The 16,698-nt window shown below is 44.8% G+C and overlaps 2 protein-coding genes across 2 annotated transcripts; both read left to right on the top strand.

The window, feature by feature from the left end:
- Positions 1-1,542: 1,542 nt before the first annotated feature.
- On the top strand, positions 1,543-3,435 carry LOC136518456 (UDP-glycosyltransferase 75C1-like). The gene has a single exon (XM_066512117.1). The coding sequence runs from the start codon at positions 1,677-1,679 to the stop codon at positions 3,219-3,221; it is 1,545 nt and encodes a 514-aa protein (XP_066368214.1). The 5' UTR covers positions 1,543-1,676; the 3' UTR covers positions 3,222-3,435.
- Positions 3,436-11,882: 8,447 nt separating this feature from the next.
- Positions 11,883-16,005, top strand: LOC136516331 (strigolactone esterase D14-like). Its single transcript, XM_066509696.1, has 2 exons — positions 11,883-12,238; positions 15,558-16,005. Exons 1-2 carry the CDS (start codon positions 11,883-11,885, stop codon positions 16,003-16,005), a joined length of 804 nt encoding a protein of 267 aa, XP_066365793.1.
- The last annotated feature ends 693 nt before the right edge of the window (positions 16,006-16,698 follow it).

Raw genomic sequence — 16,698 nt, 5'->3', positions numbered from 1 at the left:
CTTCTCCTCCTCATCCTCTGGATCTGAGGGACGCGGTGGTGGCTAGGGTTCCGGAAAGCTCTGGGGTCCTATTCCCTCCTTCCTCCGGCGAGCTCGAAGGTGATGAGCCAGTGGTTGTTTTGTATGCTTTTTTTTTGCTGTTTCTCGTGTGTTGCAATGGGTTTTTTTTATGTTCCAACAGATGATTTTCGAATATTGCAATAGGCATTTTTGGTCGTTGCAACAGATGTTTTTACGATGTGACAGTACTACTATTTGAGATGTTGCAGTACATAATTTCTGATATTGCAGCACATATTTTTACGATGTTGCAGTATATATTTTTTTCGATGTTACAGATATAATTTTCGTTATTGCAGTATATATTTTTCTGATGTTGCAGTACATGTTTTTCGATATTGCACTATATATTTTTGCGATGTTGCAGTATTTATGTTCCGATGTTACACTACATAGCTTTTTCATATGTTTACGATGTTGCACTTGAAGTGTTTCGTGCTATTTTGGAACAAGGGCATGATGGGGGAACGGGGTGCATCGTGGAGGGGAGCGACGTCCGAATTCTGTTCTGTTCCATTCCATTCTGCAGGGCGGGCGGTTTGGATCCGATTTCTGCGTGGGGGAGGTTTGAGAAGGGCAGCGACGTCCTGGTGCTAGGATGCCCGTTTTCTATTTGTTTTATATTTTATGTTTTTTCATTGGTGGATAGTTTTCTTTTTCGACTGTATTTTTTGTGGTTTTTAGTTTTTATATTTTGCTAGCACAATCCAAATCCAACACGAGACCATTTTTGAGTGGCATACGTCTAGACAATTATGTGGAGTCCGATTTCAAGGCATATTATAACATATGAAATAACTGTTGCATAAACCTTTAAAGCCGAAAGTCATTCGAATGATGACGGAACAAGCTTTATGTTTCGTTGCGATGCACTGGCATATTTGCTATGCACTTAGATATACACTACGTCTAGATGTATAGTAAAATCAATATACCTACAAAAGCTAAAAGTCTTATATGCCCCATTCGCTGGTCTGAAACTTGGCTGAAACTGACTGAAAAACACTGTTCTGGCTGAATTGTTGTGAGAGAAAAACACTATTCCGGCTGAAAAAACAAGCCGAACAAGCCGAATATGGTAAGCCGAACAGGGCCATAATTTGGAATGGAGGGAGTGGTTATGTAACATTCCGGTTTCTGCTTTCCATGAACATTTGATACTTTTCTCCCGTTGTAACGCACGGGCATATTTGCTAGTAACAGACAAAATACACACCGCATGCTTAGAGCGACGTCTCCAATTTATACCCCATTGCCATGCACTTTGATTTAGAATTTTAGATCTAGACAAACCCTTAAAAATTTATGTGTCACTTTCATCATAATCTCATAACCTATCCTATAATAAAATGGAGGAAGAGTTGCACATGAAAAATGTACCACTTTGATGGCACGGCAAAGATGGCAAAAGTCCCATGGGGGATAAGGAGGCGGAAAAGCAGAGACACAACTGAAGTAGAATCTTATCGGTTATCGCGCAAACGTGCCCGAGTCGCCTCGCCTCACTTTCATTCTGCGGCTCTGCTACTGCTAGGTGCTGCTAGCCAGGCACAAGAGCACGCGCCCGCGTGGTCATTCGCGACGCCGCCGGTGGAGCTCCAAGACCCACGCCGGCCATGGCCGCGAAACAGCAGCAGCAGCACCACTTCCTGATCGTGACGTACCCGGCGCAGGGGCACATCACCCCGGCGCGTCACCTCGCGCGCCGCCTCGCCGGTGAGTGCCCCGGCGCGCGCGTCACCATCTGCGCCCCGCTCTCGGCGTTCCGGAAGATGTTCCCGGGCGCCGCCGCCGCTGTGACTGTGACGGGGGAGGAGGAGTGTGGCGACGGCGATGCGAGCGTCGCGTACGTGGCCTACTCGGACGGCTACGACGGCGGGTTCGACGTCGCCGTGGACAGCTACGCGCGGTACATGGAGCAGGCGAGGACGGCGGGGTCACGCTCGCTGGCCGGGGTGCTCCGCCGCCTCCGCGACGACGGGCGCCCCGTCACGTGCGCCGTGTACACGCTGCTCCTGCCGTGGGTGTCGGCCGTCGCCCGGAGCCACGGCGTGGCGGCGACGGCCGTGTTCTGGATCCAGCCGGCCACCGCGCTCGCCGCGTACTACCACTACTTCCGTGGCCACCGGGACGCCGTCGTGGCCGCTGCGGCGGCGTCCGGGGACGGGGACCCAACGCGCGCCGAGGTGCGGCTCCCGGGCCTCCAGCCGCTCCGCGTCCGCGACCTGCCGTCGTTCCTTGCCGTCACCTCCGACGATGACCCGTTCGCGTTCGTGCTCCCGGAGTTCCGCGAGCTCGTGGACGCGATCGAACGAGATGACGACGGCTCCTCCTCGAAGCCGAAGCCCCCGACGTACGTGCTCGCCAACACCTGCGACGCCATGGAGCCGGACGCGCTCGCGTCGCTGAGGACACACGTGAACGTCTTCGCCGTCGGGCCCGTGCTGTCGTTCCTGCACGAGGCGGATGACGGCAGGCGCGCCCCGTCCCCGTCTCCTCCTCGCGACGTCTTTGACCACGACAAGAGCGGGTACCTCGGCTGGCTGGACACCAAGCCGGCCAAGTCGGTGGTGTACATCTCCTTCGGCAGCTCGTCGGTGATGAGCAGGAAGCAGGTGGTGGAGATCATCGACGCCATGGCCCAGGTGAAGAGACCGTTCCTCTGGGTTTTAAGGAAGGACAACTGCAAGGGCCACGAAGACGACGACGCGGCGATCAAGAAAGCCGCGGCGGCGGCAGCGGTGGATGCGGACAACGGCGGGATGGTGGTGGAGTGGTGCGACCAGGCGCGCGTGCTGTCGCACCCGTCGGTGGCGTGCTTCGTGACGCACTGCGGATGGAACTCGACGCTGGAGAGCGCGGCGTGCGGCGTGCCGACCGTGGCGGTGCCGCAGTACTCGGACCAGGGCACGGCCGCGTGGCTCGTGGCGGAGCGGTTGGGCGCGGGCGTCCGCGCGACGGCGCGCGGCGCGGACGGCGGCGTCGTGGAGGCCGCGGAGCTGGTGCGGTGCGTGGAGGCCGCGGTGGCGGAGCCGGTGGCGGCGCGCGCCGCGGCGTGGATGGGGACGGCGAGGGCGGCCGTGGCCGACGGCGGGAGCTCGCACCGGAACCTGACGGAGTTCCTGACGCAGATCGCCCGCGGTCACGGGCGCGGCGACTAAACCGGAGACGTGGTTTCATCTCGTCGTTGTCCGATTGCAGCATGCATTTCTAGCGAAACCATCCATACCGGAATCGATGTCTAGTTTTTCAATGAAACAAACTCCGTTCAATCAGAAGAGTCTGACATGGGTATTCCCTTCAATCAGCTCGACGTCCATCTGATCTGATGGCTCCAAAACCAAAAGTGTTTCGTCTGTGCGTACTGCAGTACTAGTTTTGCATGCTTCTGAGTCCTGACGTGCATGCGCCTGCACCCTGCAGCCTCAGAAACTCGAGCAAACGTGTCGACGCAAAAGGCTTGACGCGGCGCTACGGATCAAAAGTTGAAAGTGCTGGACCACCGGACCACGACGCGATCCTCATCGATCGTTGCTGGACGGGACGTGGACGCACGCACCAATCCCTCCGCCGGTCGTCCTCGCCACCACCGCGGGTAGAGGACGATCGAGAGGGACGGCCGGCGGACGAACACAATAGCACCCCACCTACGCATGGGCTGGCACTCGGGCGGATGCAATGTATCCATCCGTCTGTCCTCTGCTTCGCTAGCGGTTTACAACGTGGAATGAGCTCTGAGAAGTTTTACAACGTGGTGACCGAATCGCCAGCAGCCCAATGAGTCGATTCAGAGAGTAGAAACTGATGTTGTGTTGTACATCTTCTTCTTTCTTCTCTTCTCTGCTGTAAGTGACCAATCAAAACTATACTAGATCTTCCAAAAAAAAAAAGGTCCCTGCTGAGGGACTATAACCATTGTTACTTGGATTGGCTCCTAATCTGATGGCCAACGCTAGAGATGGCAACGGGGAATTCCCCGTCGGGTTTCGTCTCCCCATCCCCGTCCCCGTGGGGCAAGATTTTCCCCATCCCCGTCCCCGTGAAAGCTCACGGGGGACGTTCGCTCCCCATCCCCGAACCCGACCGGGGAATGCATCCCCGACGGGGTCCCCGTCCCCGCAAGAAGCTTGAGAAAGAAATACTCAAATCAACACTCCAAATGAAGAAATGTTCACTACGTACGCATCTTGCAGCATGAATAATGATTGTTTACTTTACAAATCATAGTTGCAAACAAATCAAAAAAAAAAAATCTCACAAACACACAAGTGCTTGTTTCAGGATAGAAAAGTAGATGCAAAACAAGAGACGTCTCTGCGTGTCTGCTATCCACTAGCAGGATGAGAAAATGAAGACGCAAGACAGCAACATCTTTCTTGCAAATCGATGTATCGAGCGACAAGCTTGATGCGCAGGGATTCAGAGAGTTTTACAACGTGGTGACCGAATGAGCTCTGAGAAGTTTTACAACGTGGTGACCGAATCGCCAGCAGCCCAATGAGTCGATTCAGAGAGTAGAAACTGATGTTGTGTTGTACATCTTCTTCTTTCTTCTCTTCTCTGCTGTAAGTGACTAATCAAAACTATACTAGATCTTCCAAAAAAAAAAAAGGTCCCTGCTGAGGGACTATAACCATTGTTACTTGGATTGGCTCCTAATCTGATGGCCAACGGCTCAACGCAGGCTTCAACGCACGCCTTACACATTCCGCAGGCTACGGTAAAATAGAAACCGATGGAAGTCAATCAAGTCAAATATGAAAGTCAATCAATGCAAATAGGAAGGAGGGCTCTGAGACTCCGATCAAGGCAATTTCTAGAATTATCATTATAATGGAAAAACCCACGCCAAGCCCGCCCCCATCTGACGCGCCCCTTCCAAACTTTCCGTGCCGTTCTGCTATTGCGTCAATTAGGAATGGCGACAGACCTGCCAACATACCCACTCGCATGTTTCCGTCAAGAACACGTGGGACCTAGTTTAGTGGCCCCACGCGTCAGTAGAAGCATTGGAGCGTCTGCAGCGTGGCTAAACCTGAAAAGGTCTACCCCTTTCTTCTCATAAAATACCAACGGCGGCACCCTAGACAAGGAAGCAAAACGGGTCACTTACGATCCGGGCCCACAGAGAGGAGATCGATGAAGGGGTTTAGCACATTTGGTTTTGCCTTTTTTTAAAAAAAAAAAGAAGAAATATCCGGTTTCATCCTCCAAAGAGAGGAGTTAGACCACTGTGTTACAAAAGTAACACACTACACGCCCCGACCGAGTTTACAAAATAAACGAACCGACTTGACACATGATTATGAAAATAAAAGGCCATTATGAAATAGAACACGCAAGCTAGAGACAATTAGTTTTATTCTAATTTTTAGATATATAGCTTTTGCTATACACCTAAATATACATTATGTCTATATACATAGTAAAAACTATTTCCATTTCAAATTATAAGTCGCTTTGATTTTTTTGGTACATCCATTTTGTTATGCATCTAGATATAATAATATATCTAGATACATAGCAAAATGGATGAACCAAAAAAATCAAAGTGATTTATAATTTGGAATGGAGGGAGTATGTATCTAGAAAAGCTGGAACGACTTACAATTTAAAACAGATGGAGTACTTAAAACTTACTTGATAAATCAGTTGATTATGCCAAGAAAAAATGTTTTTTTCTTTTGTCCAATAATTTTCATTAGTTAACTTTCTAATACCCGAAAATCATATGAAGAAAGAAAAACAAGATGGGAGAGAGGAAGAAATCGAGGAACAACCAGATAAATATCTATAGCAGTTGCGCACATATATTTACGACTATATCTACTATTTAATTTTAAAAAATATCAAATACAATTTTTTCTTTCATTTATCAAAAGTGAATTATAGAGTTACTTTAAGAAGCTATATCTACTTTAAGAAGCTTGGTACGGCATCTTTGATTATTTGGGATGAAGTTTGCATAAAATGGTCATGAAGATCTCCGAGACATGTTTAAGGACTTAGACAGATTGTAAATTATATGGTTAATGCGAGAAATAATTTTATTATGCCTTGTTACGTGTAAGTGTTTTCCAGATTGTATATACATGGTCATATACAATTGTATGAAAGTTGAACTCTAGAAAAAAAAATCATCGTTTAGTTGTTTTCATGTATATCCTGAAACGAAGCCGTAACGTTAGCACAAGAACTTTACTAGTTGGAGTAAGAAGCTGCCTGAAAAGAGAAGGATGCTTGAAATTAGGCATCCAGAACATACCCAGAAGCATCGTTGAGCTGTCATAGCTCTACAACACTACACTATCTTTGTGCTATTGTCACTTCCTTGTTCTTGTGTCACTTTGATTCGTTGCTTTAAAGTGTGCATAAGCGCCCACGGCATCGATTCTCGATCCGGAGACAAAGAAGTTCTGAGAAAAATGAAAAGGATACGCTATGAAGCTTGAACATTTTCCTCTCAAAAATGCAACTACTGTAGTATTCGAATGCACCGCTAGCTCTTCTGGCTGTTTACAAGTGCAAGATACTCCCCTGTCTGGCATGTCGGTAATATTTTGGACCTGTAATTAGTTTACAAGTGTAAATTCTTGTGCACAACAAAACCTCTGTAAATGTTTTCCCTCTGCAAAAATTTGTTTGGATACTCAAATTTCTTTTCCAACGGAAATATAGGAGCATGCTTGGACATACATGCTGTCAGTGGCCGGATTTGAAGCGGCAAAATTATTCAGGCATATGGCTCTGTTTGCTTGAATTTATCAGCCACGGTGTTTTTCTCTCACACTAAATTAGCCAATAGTACTTTTCAGTCTGGCTTTTCAGCGAAGCGAACACGACCATAACACAGGAAAGCATCACGGAACCGGCGCCATCATGTGCTGCAACACCGTAGCCATCGCGGAATGCCGGAACTGGCGCCATCATGCGCCGCTGTAGCTCCCTGGTGAAGAGGACCTCCGGTGCCTCCGCCTCCTCCTTGCCTCCCTTCTTCTCGGCACCCCCAGCCCCTGCGTGGTACACGCGCCTGCAAGGGCGCCGCGGCCGGCGGCAACGGCGGAGGCGGCCATGCTTGGCCCTGCCCGTGAGGGAGCCGCGCCTGGCCACGGGGTGGCAGGTTTCGCAGCTGACCATGCCCGCAAGGGGCTGCACCCGGCGGCGGCGGCGGCTGCGCCTGGCCAGATCCACGCGGCGGATAAGAAGCGCGGGGAGATGGTGCTGCGAGCCTGCGAGAGATAGGCCCGATAACTGCTGTATTTTTATTCAGAGCTGAGGAGGTCTGTTTTCTTTTACACCGGTTTTGGTCCAATCCGGAGGTAAAATTATTATAGTCACTGGTCATCTAAACAACTAATTCGAGTTGGTTTGAAAAAATTTACAGACCTATAATTTACAAGTAATTGAGACAAAAATCAGGCTTCCAAACAGGGCTTCTGCACTGTAGCTGTAGCTGCGTGCCACATCGCGCTAGTATTGGCTCCGTTCGCTTCGCTGAAAAAACAAGCCGAAATACTGCTTCGACTGATTTGTTGTGAGAGAAAAACACTATTTCGACTAAAAAAACAAGCTGAAAAGTACGGATTATAAGAGAAACGAACAGGGCCATTATTATCTCGAGACCACAGAGTAAGCATACCATGGCTTTCAATATGTGAATAGTAGTCCCAAATATATGTTTCTATGTTAATCATATTTTGAATGAGGCTAACACTCCTAAATGCTTGCGTTATGCATGGCCTTAGTTTGATCTTTTTAGTCCATGGTCTTTTTCTGTGTAATGGGATGCACAAGCTAAGTTTGTTACATAAACTTTTTAGAGTCGAATTCACCCCCCTGTAAGGACATTCGATCCTTATTCCTTTCACATGTTTACAGGGAAATCTCTCTAACAACAATAATTTTTCTTGATCACACAAAAGATTTACACGTCCCCGTCCAAAAAAGCATAAATCTCGCCGGCGCAGATTTCTCCCCTGCCAGATGCTCTCGATTCTTCATCCCACGGCTGCCAGGAAGGGGAAGGTTTTGAGGACAAGTTTCCAGTCCAGCCCATTTAACAGCCCAAACAAAGGCCCAGCTTGAGAGAATAGGAACAGCCAGAACGCAACGCAAGCTGCCGGGCGGATGAGTGGATGACGGCCACCGGAGGCTGCGCCTTGCCGCTGCCATCTTGTTTTTGGCAGGGAAACGGTCGGAGCGGACACGATGTCTACAACAAGTATACATTTGTTTTGATATAGAAAGAACGTGAATCCATATGAGAAGGCTATTTTTATGATGAACGTGAGCACTAGCTAAAATTATTTTGGGTAATGTTGAGTTTGTTGGCAACTAAAATTATCTAAGAAAAGCCGATCCTAAATTTGCTGAGAGAGCAGCTAGGCCGGGTTTCAAAACCGACTAGGCTGGATTTGTCAAAGTTGCCAAAATGCATAATGGACTTCACCATTGTGCTAGCTAAATTAGGCTTGTCCGGGTTTGAGGCTAGGTAGGCCAGGTTGAAACTGGCTAAGCTAGGTTTGGAAGCCGACTATGGCCTGGTTTTACGGGCCTATCCAAGATTGAGTTATATTTTGATGCGTTTTGCAAGGAATTTTGAACCCTCACGAGATGAGATCACCCTTTCCTTAAAAATATAAGAGACATGGACGATTGAGGTGCCCAACACACATAATCGTCAAAAAATCAATCTACTATCTACCTTTCTTTGCCCTTATCTCTTTTCAACGTTTATGTTGTTGTTCATCGCTTGACCCAACGACCAGTGGCGGAGCGTAGGGGGAGGCTTGATGGCCGACCTTGGGATGATGATGCCCTCGGACAATTTTGGGCAAAACCCGAGGAAATCGGCTGGGCCAATTCCCAAACCCGGCTAGACCGGTTTTGGCAAAATCGTGCTGCCTCATTTTGTTTGCGACCTATACAATCTAGCACTTGTGGTTGTGATCGATCTTTACGTCAATAAATAAACTATCCAAATTAATCTGCTGTGGTAGTGGCTTTTGATGGAGATTATAATGATTCTTTGGATCAGAGCATGAATGTTGTATAAAATATTTCAATCTAATGGTTGTCAAATCTGCACTAAAATACACTGAACTCACTCGGACTGCTATGTATTTATTACCTTGTTTCCGAACTAGCAACATGGCCTTATTTGGGGCCAATCAGTTGGTTGTGTCATATTCACTGAGGCCAGTCTCTGTGGGAGTTTCATAAGAGTTCCATTTGCATTTAATAAGCTGTCACATAACCACTCTTGATGATATGACAACGTTTTTAAGAAGAGAGAGAAGAAATGAGTTTCATGGGGATGAAACTCTCTTGGCACCATTACTAACTCTCTTTGAGTCATGAAATTAAATGTCAATGAAACCATAGAACGAAACTCTCCATTGAGAGTGAGTATTTCATCCATGTTTTATTTCATTCTATATGACATGGCAGTCTTGAAAACAACGCCATGAAACTCTCCACTGAGACTGGCATGATGATATACATGTTTTCTTCGTGAGCCGTGCGATGAAGAATGGAGGACATTGGGGAGGGGCAAAGTCACATGTGACTTTCCTTCACCATGTTAGACAATTTGCCCCGCGAAATCTCGCTTCCCAGAAGTAAAACTGTCCGAAATTTGATTACGTTTATGGAAAATAGTATCAGTATTTAGATCTTCAAATATGTTAATTATGAAAATATATTCTACAACAAGTATACATTCCTAAACTCTAAACGGTAAACAGTCGGCCACCTACTGTTTAGCCATATATTCGGGCTAAACGGTCCATTAAATGGGCTAAACAACCAATTAAACAGGCTAAACGGACGATTAAACGGAAACGGTGTACCACCATGTAGCATTTACACTGTGTTTAAACGGGTTAAATGACCATTTATGTGAACAATACTTCTTTCGAATTTAAGTTGTTGTAGCTTTTTTAGATACATAATTTTTACTATATATATCTAGCCATAGCGTAAATCTATGTACATAATAAAAGTTTTGTATCTAGAAATTAAAACATAATAACTTATAATTTAGAATGGATGGAGTAATATTTTTCATATATATTTGGTCAAACTTGAGATTGTGTCACTCTCTTGGGGAAGCGAGAATTTTATTCTTTTTGGATAAGAAAGTATAAGTTGAATCAGAAATAGATATATGGGCTAGCTAGCTGACACCTTTTGGTTAGTTTGATCTATGCATGTATATTGAGAAGGAACATTCCATTTGGCCTGCTGAAATAGATAGATTCTAGAACATGCATGCAGGCATGGCTGGCCATTTCCGATACTGTATGCTCGCACTAACACAAAATCTGGCGAACATCAAGTTCGTATTGTTGGGCCTGCAGATTTCTCTGGATTTAAGTAGCCAGCATACATGTGTTGACACAGTCCTTTGATCAGGTGATGATTCAATAGTATGTAAACTAATTGAATCAAGCAACATAGAACTTTATGTTTGAGTAAATAACGGCAAGACACAATGACACTGTTTTGATTATGATAATCCATTGTTTCCAGACAAGTAGCAAACGGAGATACCATATCATTGGATGCGACAATAACGTCGTTTCGAAGAGTTTGCACTTAGATTTTGGCCGCCCAACTATTCAGAGATGCTCTTATAACTTAAAATTATATATGGAGGAGGCTGATCTTTTGTTTAAGAAAAATTAAAAAAAAACAATAACTTGCCAATCTGTGTTGCAGTTTGTATATTCGGTTCCTGACACTGAAATGACCGATGTCATTGTGTTCTCCATTTTACCTATTTTATTAGATTTTTATTTGCTTTCATCATCTCTGAGATTCTATGTCCTTGAAACTATATATTAGCTAGGCATTTTGTTTATTTCATCAGCTTAAGCTACAAATATAAAAATATATAATATCAGAGCAAGGTGTACTCTTCTTTTTTTTTCTGACCGTGTTATTAAAACTTGTACTTTGAGTGCTTCGATTAGGTATTAAGAATCATAATAAGCTTGATCTGCTCGACCATGGATACCAGCTTCCTTTGGAAATTATAGGTCAGTTTTTTTTTTAATGAACGCGGGTGCGATAACGCTGATTTGAATTTCATCATCATTGATAAAGAAGAAGAAATTGTATAGGCCAGCGCTTTGATATAAAAAGTTTAGACGGTTGGGATTGTAAGTTCGTGTTCTATTCTATAAGGCCACTTAATTTGCGCCAAAACTAATGCAAACTAGCTAGCAACACTACACACGATGCTCCTTGTAAACTAAACACACTTTAATTAAGCAGAGAACTTCTCCTCCTTAAAAAAGAATGAACCAAACACACTTGAGCTACGACAAAAGCGGACCATCCGAAGCCCTAGCCCTGGCGCGGATGGGAATCTGCCGGGTCGCAGTCACGCGGCGCAAGGCGCCAAGCAACACCTTTTTCTGCTCGGCGTCATGGCTGATGTGGACACGAGGAGGCCGGTGGGCAACATCAGCAGTTGGTGATGAGAGACATGCAGGCTCCTCTTGCGACACCCGTTGTTGCCACCCCGGTGGCTCATGCAGCTGTCCACGTCCCTCTCTCTCCTTATACAATTCCGTCCTCTCAATGTGCAACTGTGCAGTGCAGCCCATCATCCCTTCCATCTTCATCTCGCTGTCGATCTCTCCGCTCGATCTTATCTAATTGCCTTCTCTCGCTATAAATTGACATGAAGCGTAGCTCATCCGTGCCTTCTCATCGATCACCACACAGACGAAACGAAGCAGCAGACGGTGTAGCTGTAGTAGCTGTCGTAGTCGTAGCTAGCTAAGCTTCCTGCTGCTGTCACTAGGAAGAAGATGAACGCGAGGGTGTTGGGCAACGACGACGGGGAGACGGTGGTGCTGGCGCACGGGTACGGCGGCACCCGCTTCGTCTGGGACGACGTCGTGGAGGCGCTGGCGGCGAGGTTCCGCGTCGTCGTCTTCGACTGGAGCTTCTCCGGCGCCGCTGCCGCCGCTGGCGGTGGCGGTGGCGAGCGATACTGCTCTTCGTACTACGCGCTCGCGGACGAGCTCGTGGCGCTCATGGACGAGCTGGGGGTGCGCCGGGCGGCGTTCGTGGGCCACTCCATGGCCGGCATGATTGGATGCATTGCGTCCGTCGCGCGCCGGGACCTCTTCAGCCACCTCGTGCTCGTCGGAGCGTCGCCGAGGTATGCGCGCTGATCGAGACCACCAGATGATACTCGGAACATGGAAGAAACCATGCATATTTTGCAAGACTTTCGTCAAGCTAGGACCATGATTAGTTTGACCTAATAAGCATGTTATTTATGTTTGTTAACCACGCACGTAAATCTAACCCGGCGGGTTTCTACTTTCTAGTCACTGCATGCCTCACTGGAGCGCGCGGACGGTTTGCTCTGATGATCTCATCTAATCCTTACATGTCATCATTGGTGACCCTAGATTCTTGAATTTTCGTATAAAATTAAAATTCCACATGTTACTTACATAAACAATTCATTTCATTTTCTCCACTTAACCGAAGAAAACTTGGCTCAATATACCCCCTAAAACAATTTTACTTAGTGAAATCTACCCCCTAATAATAAATTAAATTTATTATTTTTGTTTCTTCACGAGTTGAGTTTTTTAAGTTTGAATTGTGTGTGCGATGATTGAGAGCTAAACATAATGGTAACCAAAATTTAAAGCTTTCTTTTTCTAACATATGATATTCGCTACTATGGATTTTAGCTAGGATTCCTCTATAGAGGCGGTACTTTTCTGCCTCTACAAATCGACGATTTGTAGAGGCGGATATCTAGCCGCCTCTAAAAATAGTATTAAATTATGAACTTAATTTGTACATAGAAATTTTTTAAAAGGAAATACCTCGATAAGGCAAGATCTGACCTTTTTTTATAAGATGCTGCGGTGGGGGAGACACTACCCCAGATCTTGACATTACTATCAGTTCAAAACCCTCCTTCACTGTCAGTTTTTGAACCGACAGTGGCATACCGACAGTGATGGAGCTTGACATCATTGTCGGTTCTTATAAACCGACACTGATGTGAACCAACAGTGACGTGGTTTCTAAGAAAGCCAAAAAAATCATTGAAAAAATAGGGAAATTTTTTTAATACCGGGAGAGGCCCCAAACAGCCATACGGTCACGCGTCGCAAGTCACAAGTCATGAGTTTTTTCACGCGCTTCGCGGCCGCCGGTGCTCGAACCTCTGATCTCATGCTTCACGTCTTCAGCCCCTAACCACTCCACCTGCAAGCTATTTGTGTCCAAATAAGGTTCTCGTCCTAGCCATTTTATGTTTATCTAATTTTGAAATGGGTATTTGGGACCCTAAACGAATTCAAATGAAAAAGTTGTCAACTACAAAGTTTTATAACTTTTCGAGATCTACAACTTTTATTTTAGTAGTTTCTCCATCCGAGGTCGTTTACAAAATTTGAATTTCAAATTTTAGAAATTCAAATGTAGTTTTCCATGATAAGATGATTTCAAATCAAAAAGCTATCAACTACAAAGTTTCATAACTTTTTGAGATCTACAACTTTCATTTTTACTATTTGTTCATCCAAGGTCATTTAAAAAATTCAAATTTTAAAATTTTTAAAATTCAAACATGGTTTTTCTTGAGAAGATGATTTCAAATTAAAAAGTTGTCAACTACAAAGTTTTATAATTTTTTGGGATCTACAACTTTCATTATGATAGTTTCTCCACCCGAAGTCGTTTATAAAATTTAAATTTCAAATTTTAGAAATTCAAAAGTAATTTTCGTAGACAAGATGATTTCAAATCAAAAAGTTGTCAACTACAGAGTTTCATAACTTTCCGAGATATATAACTTTTATTTTGGTCATTTAATTATTTATTCATCTGACATAGTGGTAGTAACATTATTCACAAATGTTACGTATCACTCTTATTGTTTATGAAACTATAAGAGGGATATGTAAATTTTGTGAACAATATTTCTACCATTTTATCGGATGAAGAAATTACCAAAATAAAAGTTGTAGATCTTGATAAGTTCTACAACATCTATATTCATGACTTTTTCAGCTGAAATCATTTAGTGTTCCAAAATGACGTTTGAAGTTGCCATTTTTTAAAATTCAAAATTCAAATAGATAAAATACAGTCACATGAAAAGATTGATAAAATAATAGCGGTAAGAACATAATAAATTGATAGAGCGTGATTTTAGAAATTTTTAGGAAAAAAACATCAAATTTGAAGCTAGTACGAGGGAGAAAGACTAGTTATAAGTTTTAGCCAAATTTTAATTTCAAACAGCATTTTAAAGTAGTAAATGGTCTCAAATGAAAAAAAATTTAACTACAAAGTTATATAACTTTTCGAGATCTACAACTTTTGTTTTGGGCGTTTCTCCATCCGAAGCCGTTTAAAAATTTTAAATTTTAAATTTTAGAAATCAAACGTAATTTTTGTTAAATAAATTATTTCAAATGAAAATATTTGGACATACAAACAATCTTAAATTAAAAAAGTTTGAACTACAAAGTTGTAGATCTGGTCGGGTACTACAACTTTGATATAAAGTTCGTCTTCATCGGACATCATATGAGAAACTTATGAAGTTTTCTTACAGCATATCACTGTCGGTTCAAGCCACGAACCAACAGTGATAGTATCAATGTCGGTTCTTCGCTAAAATCGACAGTGATGACCCAATATCACTGTCGGTTCTTCGCTAAAACCGATAGTGATATGAACCGACAATGAATACCCGAATATCAGTGTCGGTTGGTCCTATCACTGCCGATTTTAGCAAAAAACCGACAGTGATGTTCAATTCTGTATTAGTGAGAGGAACCCCACCTGCAAATATATTGCTTTTCTGGGATTGGACTAATTTGAAATTGTTTAGTTTTGAACTGAACTGAAATTTTGCAAAGCGGATATTTTCCATGTTTATACAGTATTAGTGCAGTGGACAAAAGACCTTCCATTAGTTGGTGTCTACGATATTTCTAATCAGGTCATCATTTTGAGCTATATAAGCAGTAAAGTACGCCAAACAAGGATGTATATGTATGTCTCCGCGGTCACTATCTCGAATACTTAATCAGCATTATTTTGAACCCCAAACTTTGAGTATGTCAAGTTGTCAACGGAACAAACTACCTGCCATATATAGGTCCTTGTTTAGTTGCCCAAAGTTAGCACCGCCGGAATCACTGTGCGGCACTGTAGCGCACTGTAATATTTTCGTTTGTATTTGGTAATAATTATCCAATCGTTGACTAATTAGGCTTTAAATGTTTGTCTCGCAAAGTATAACTAAACTGTGCAATTAGTTTTTTATTTCGTCAACATTTAGTACTCCATACATATACCGCAAGTTTGATGTGACGGAGAATCTTCTTTTTACATAGTGCCAAAGTTTAAATTTTGGGTAACTAAACACACCATATTTCTCCTAACAAACGGTTATAGTAGGGTTAATAACAGACTGTACTTTTTGTACTTTCGTATAGGTACATCAACGAGGATGGCTACGAGGGCGGCTTCGAGCGCGGGGACGTGGACGCGATGCTCGCCGCCGTCGACGCGGACTTCGCGGCGTGGGCGCCGCGCTTCGCCGAGGCCGTCGTCGGCGCGGACCACCCGGCCGCCGTCGCCATGTTCGCCAAGCAGCTCGGGGCGATGCGCCCGGACGCCGCGCTCTGCGTCCTGCGCGCCGTGCTCACATCCGACTTCCGAGGCGTGCTCCCGGACGTCGCGGCGCGCTGCACCATCGTGCACTGCACCCACGACGCCGTGGCGCCGCTCGCCGTCGCGCGGTACATGCAGCGCGCCCTGGCAGGGTGCGGCGGCGGCGGCGGGGCGGACACGGTAGTCATCGAGTCCTCCGGCCACTTCCCTCAGCTCACCGCGCCTAAGGAGTTCGTCAAGGTTCTGGAGGCCATCCTGCTCGACAACTGATGATCGATCTTAGCTAGCTACATAAATACGAGCCACGGGTTTCGATGCAGTTGAAGTTGGTTAATTTATGTATGATGCTTGGTTTGTTGCCACGGGTTTCGATGTATAGTTGAAGTTGTTTAATTTATGTATGATGTTTGGTTAGGGGGTGTTTGGCACGGGCTTCTCTGGATGAGTCAGAGCCGTTTTAGAGGAGCCACCCGGCTCCTCTACTTTTTACTGAAAAACGGCTTCTTCAGGCGTTTGGCAAGGCTCCTCTGGAGTAGCCAGAGCCGGAACAGGAGAGAAGCCCTGCCAAATAGACCCTTAGTTGCTTGCTCGTATGAAATCATATATATTAATTGCTCTTAGTTGGTTTGCTCTATATTTGTGTAACATATGAAGTTTAAGCTGCGAGGAATGTAGTATCATGGATGTAAATGTAGTATACACAAGAATGGAATAAGTATGTATGAATTTTTTAAGAATTCCGTGTTGGTTTGATCCAATGACTATGAAGTCGATTGATGGTGGCTGGTGGGCTGGTGTTTATAACACTTTAAAACTGTGTTTTCTTTTTCGATACTAGCGTTTTATTTCGGTCATTGCTTTTTTAAAGGGATGATTTTATTCATTCATATCCATAACCCCAGTACAAGTTACGTATAGGAACCTGATAAAAAGAAAATTGCATTGGTGATACCACAGCAGCAA

This window comes from Miscanthus floridulus, chromosome 17 (genome assembly GCF_019320115.1).
Source record: "Miscanthus floridulus cultivar M001 chromosome 17, ASM1932011v1, whole genome shotgun sequence".
NCBI lineage: Eukaryota > Viridiplantae > Streptophyta > Magnoliopsida > Poales > Poaceae > Miscanthus > Miscanthus floridulus.
This window is presented reverse-complemented; position numbering and strand designations above follow the sequence as displayed.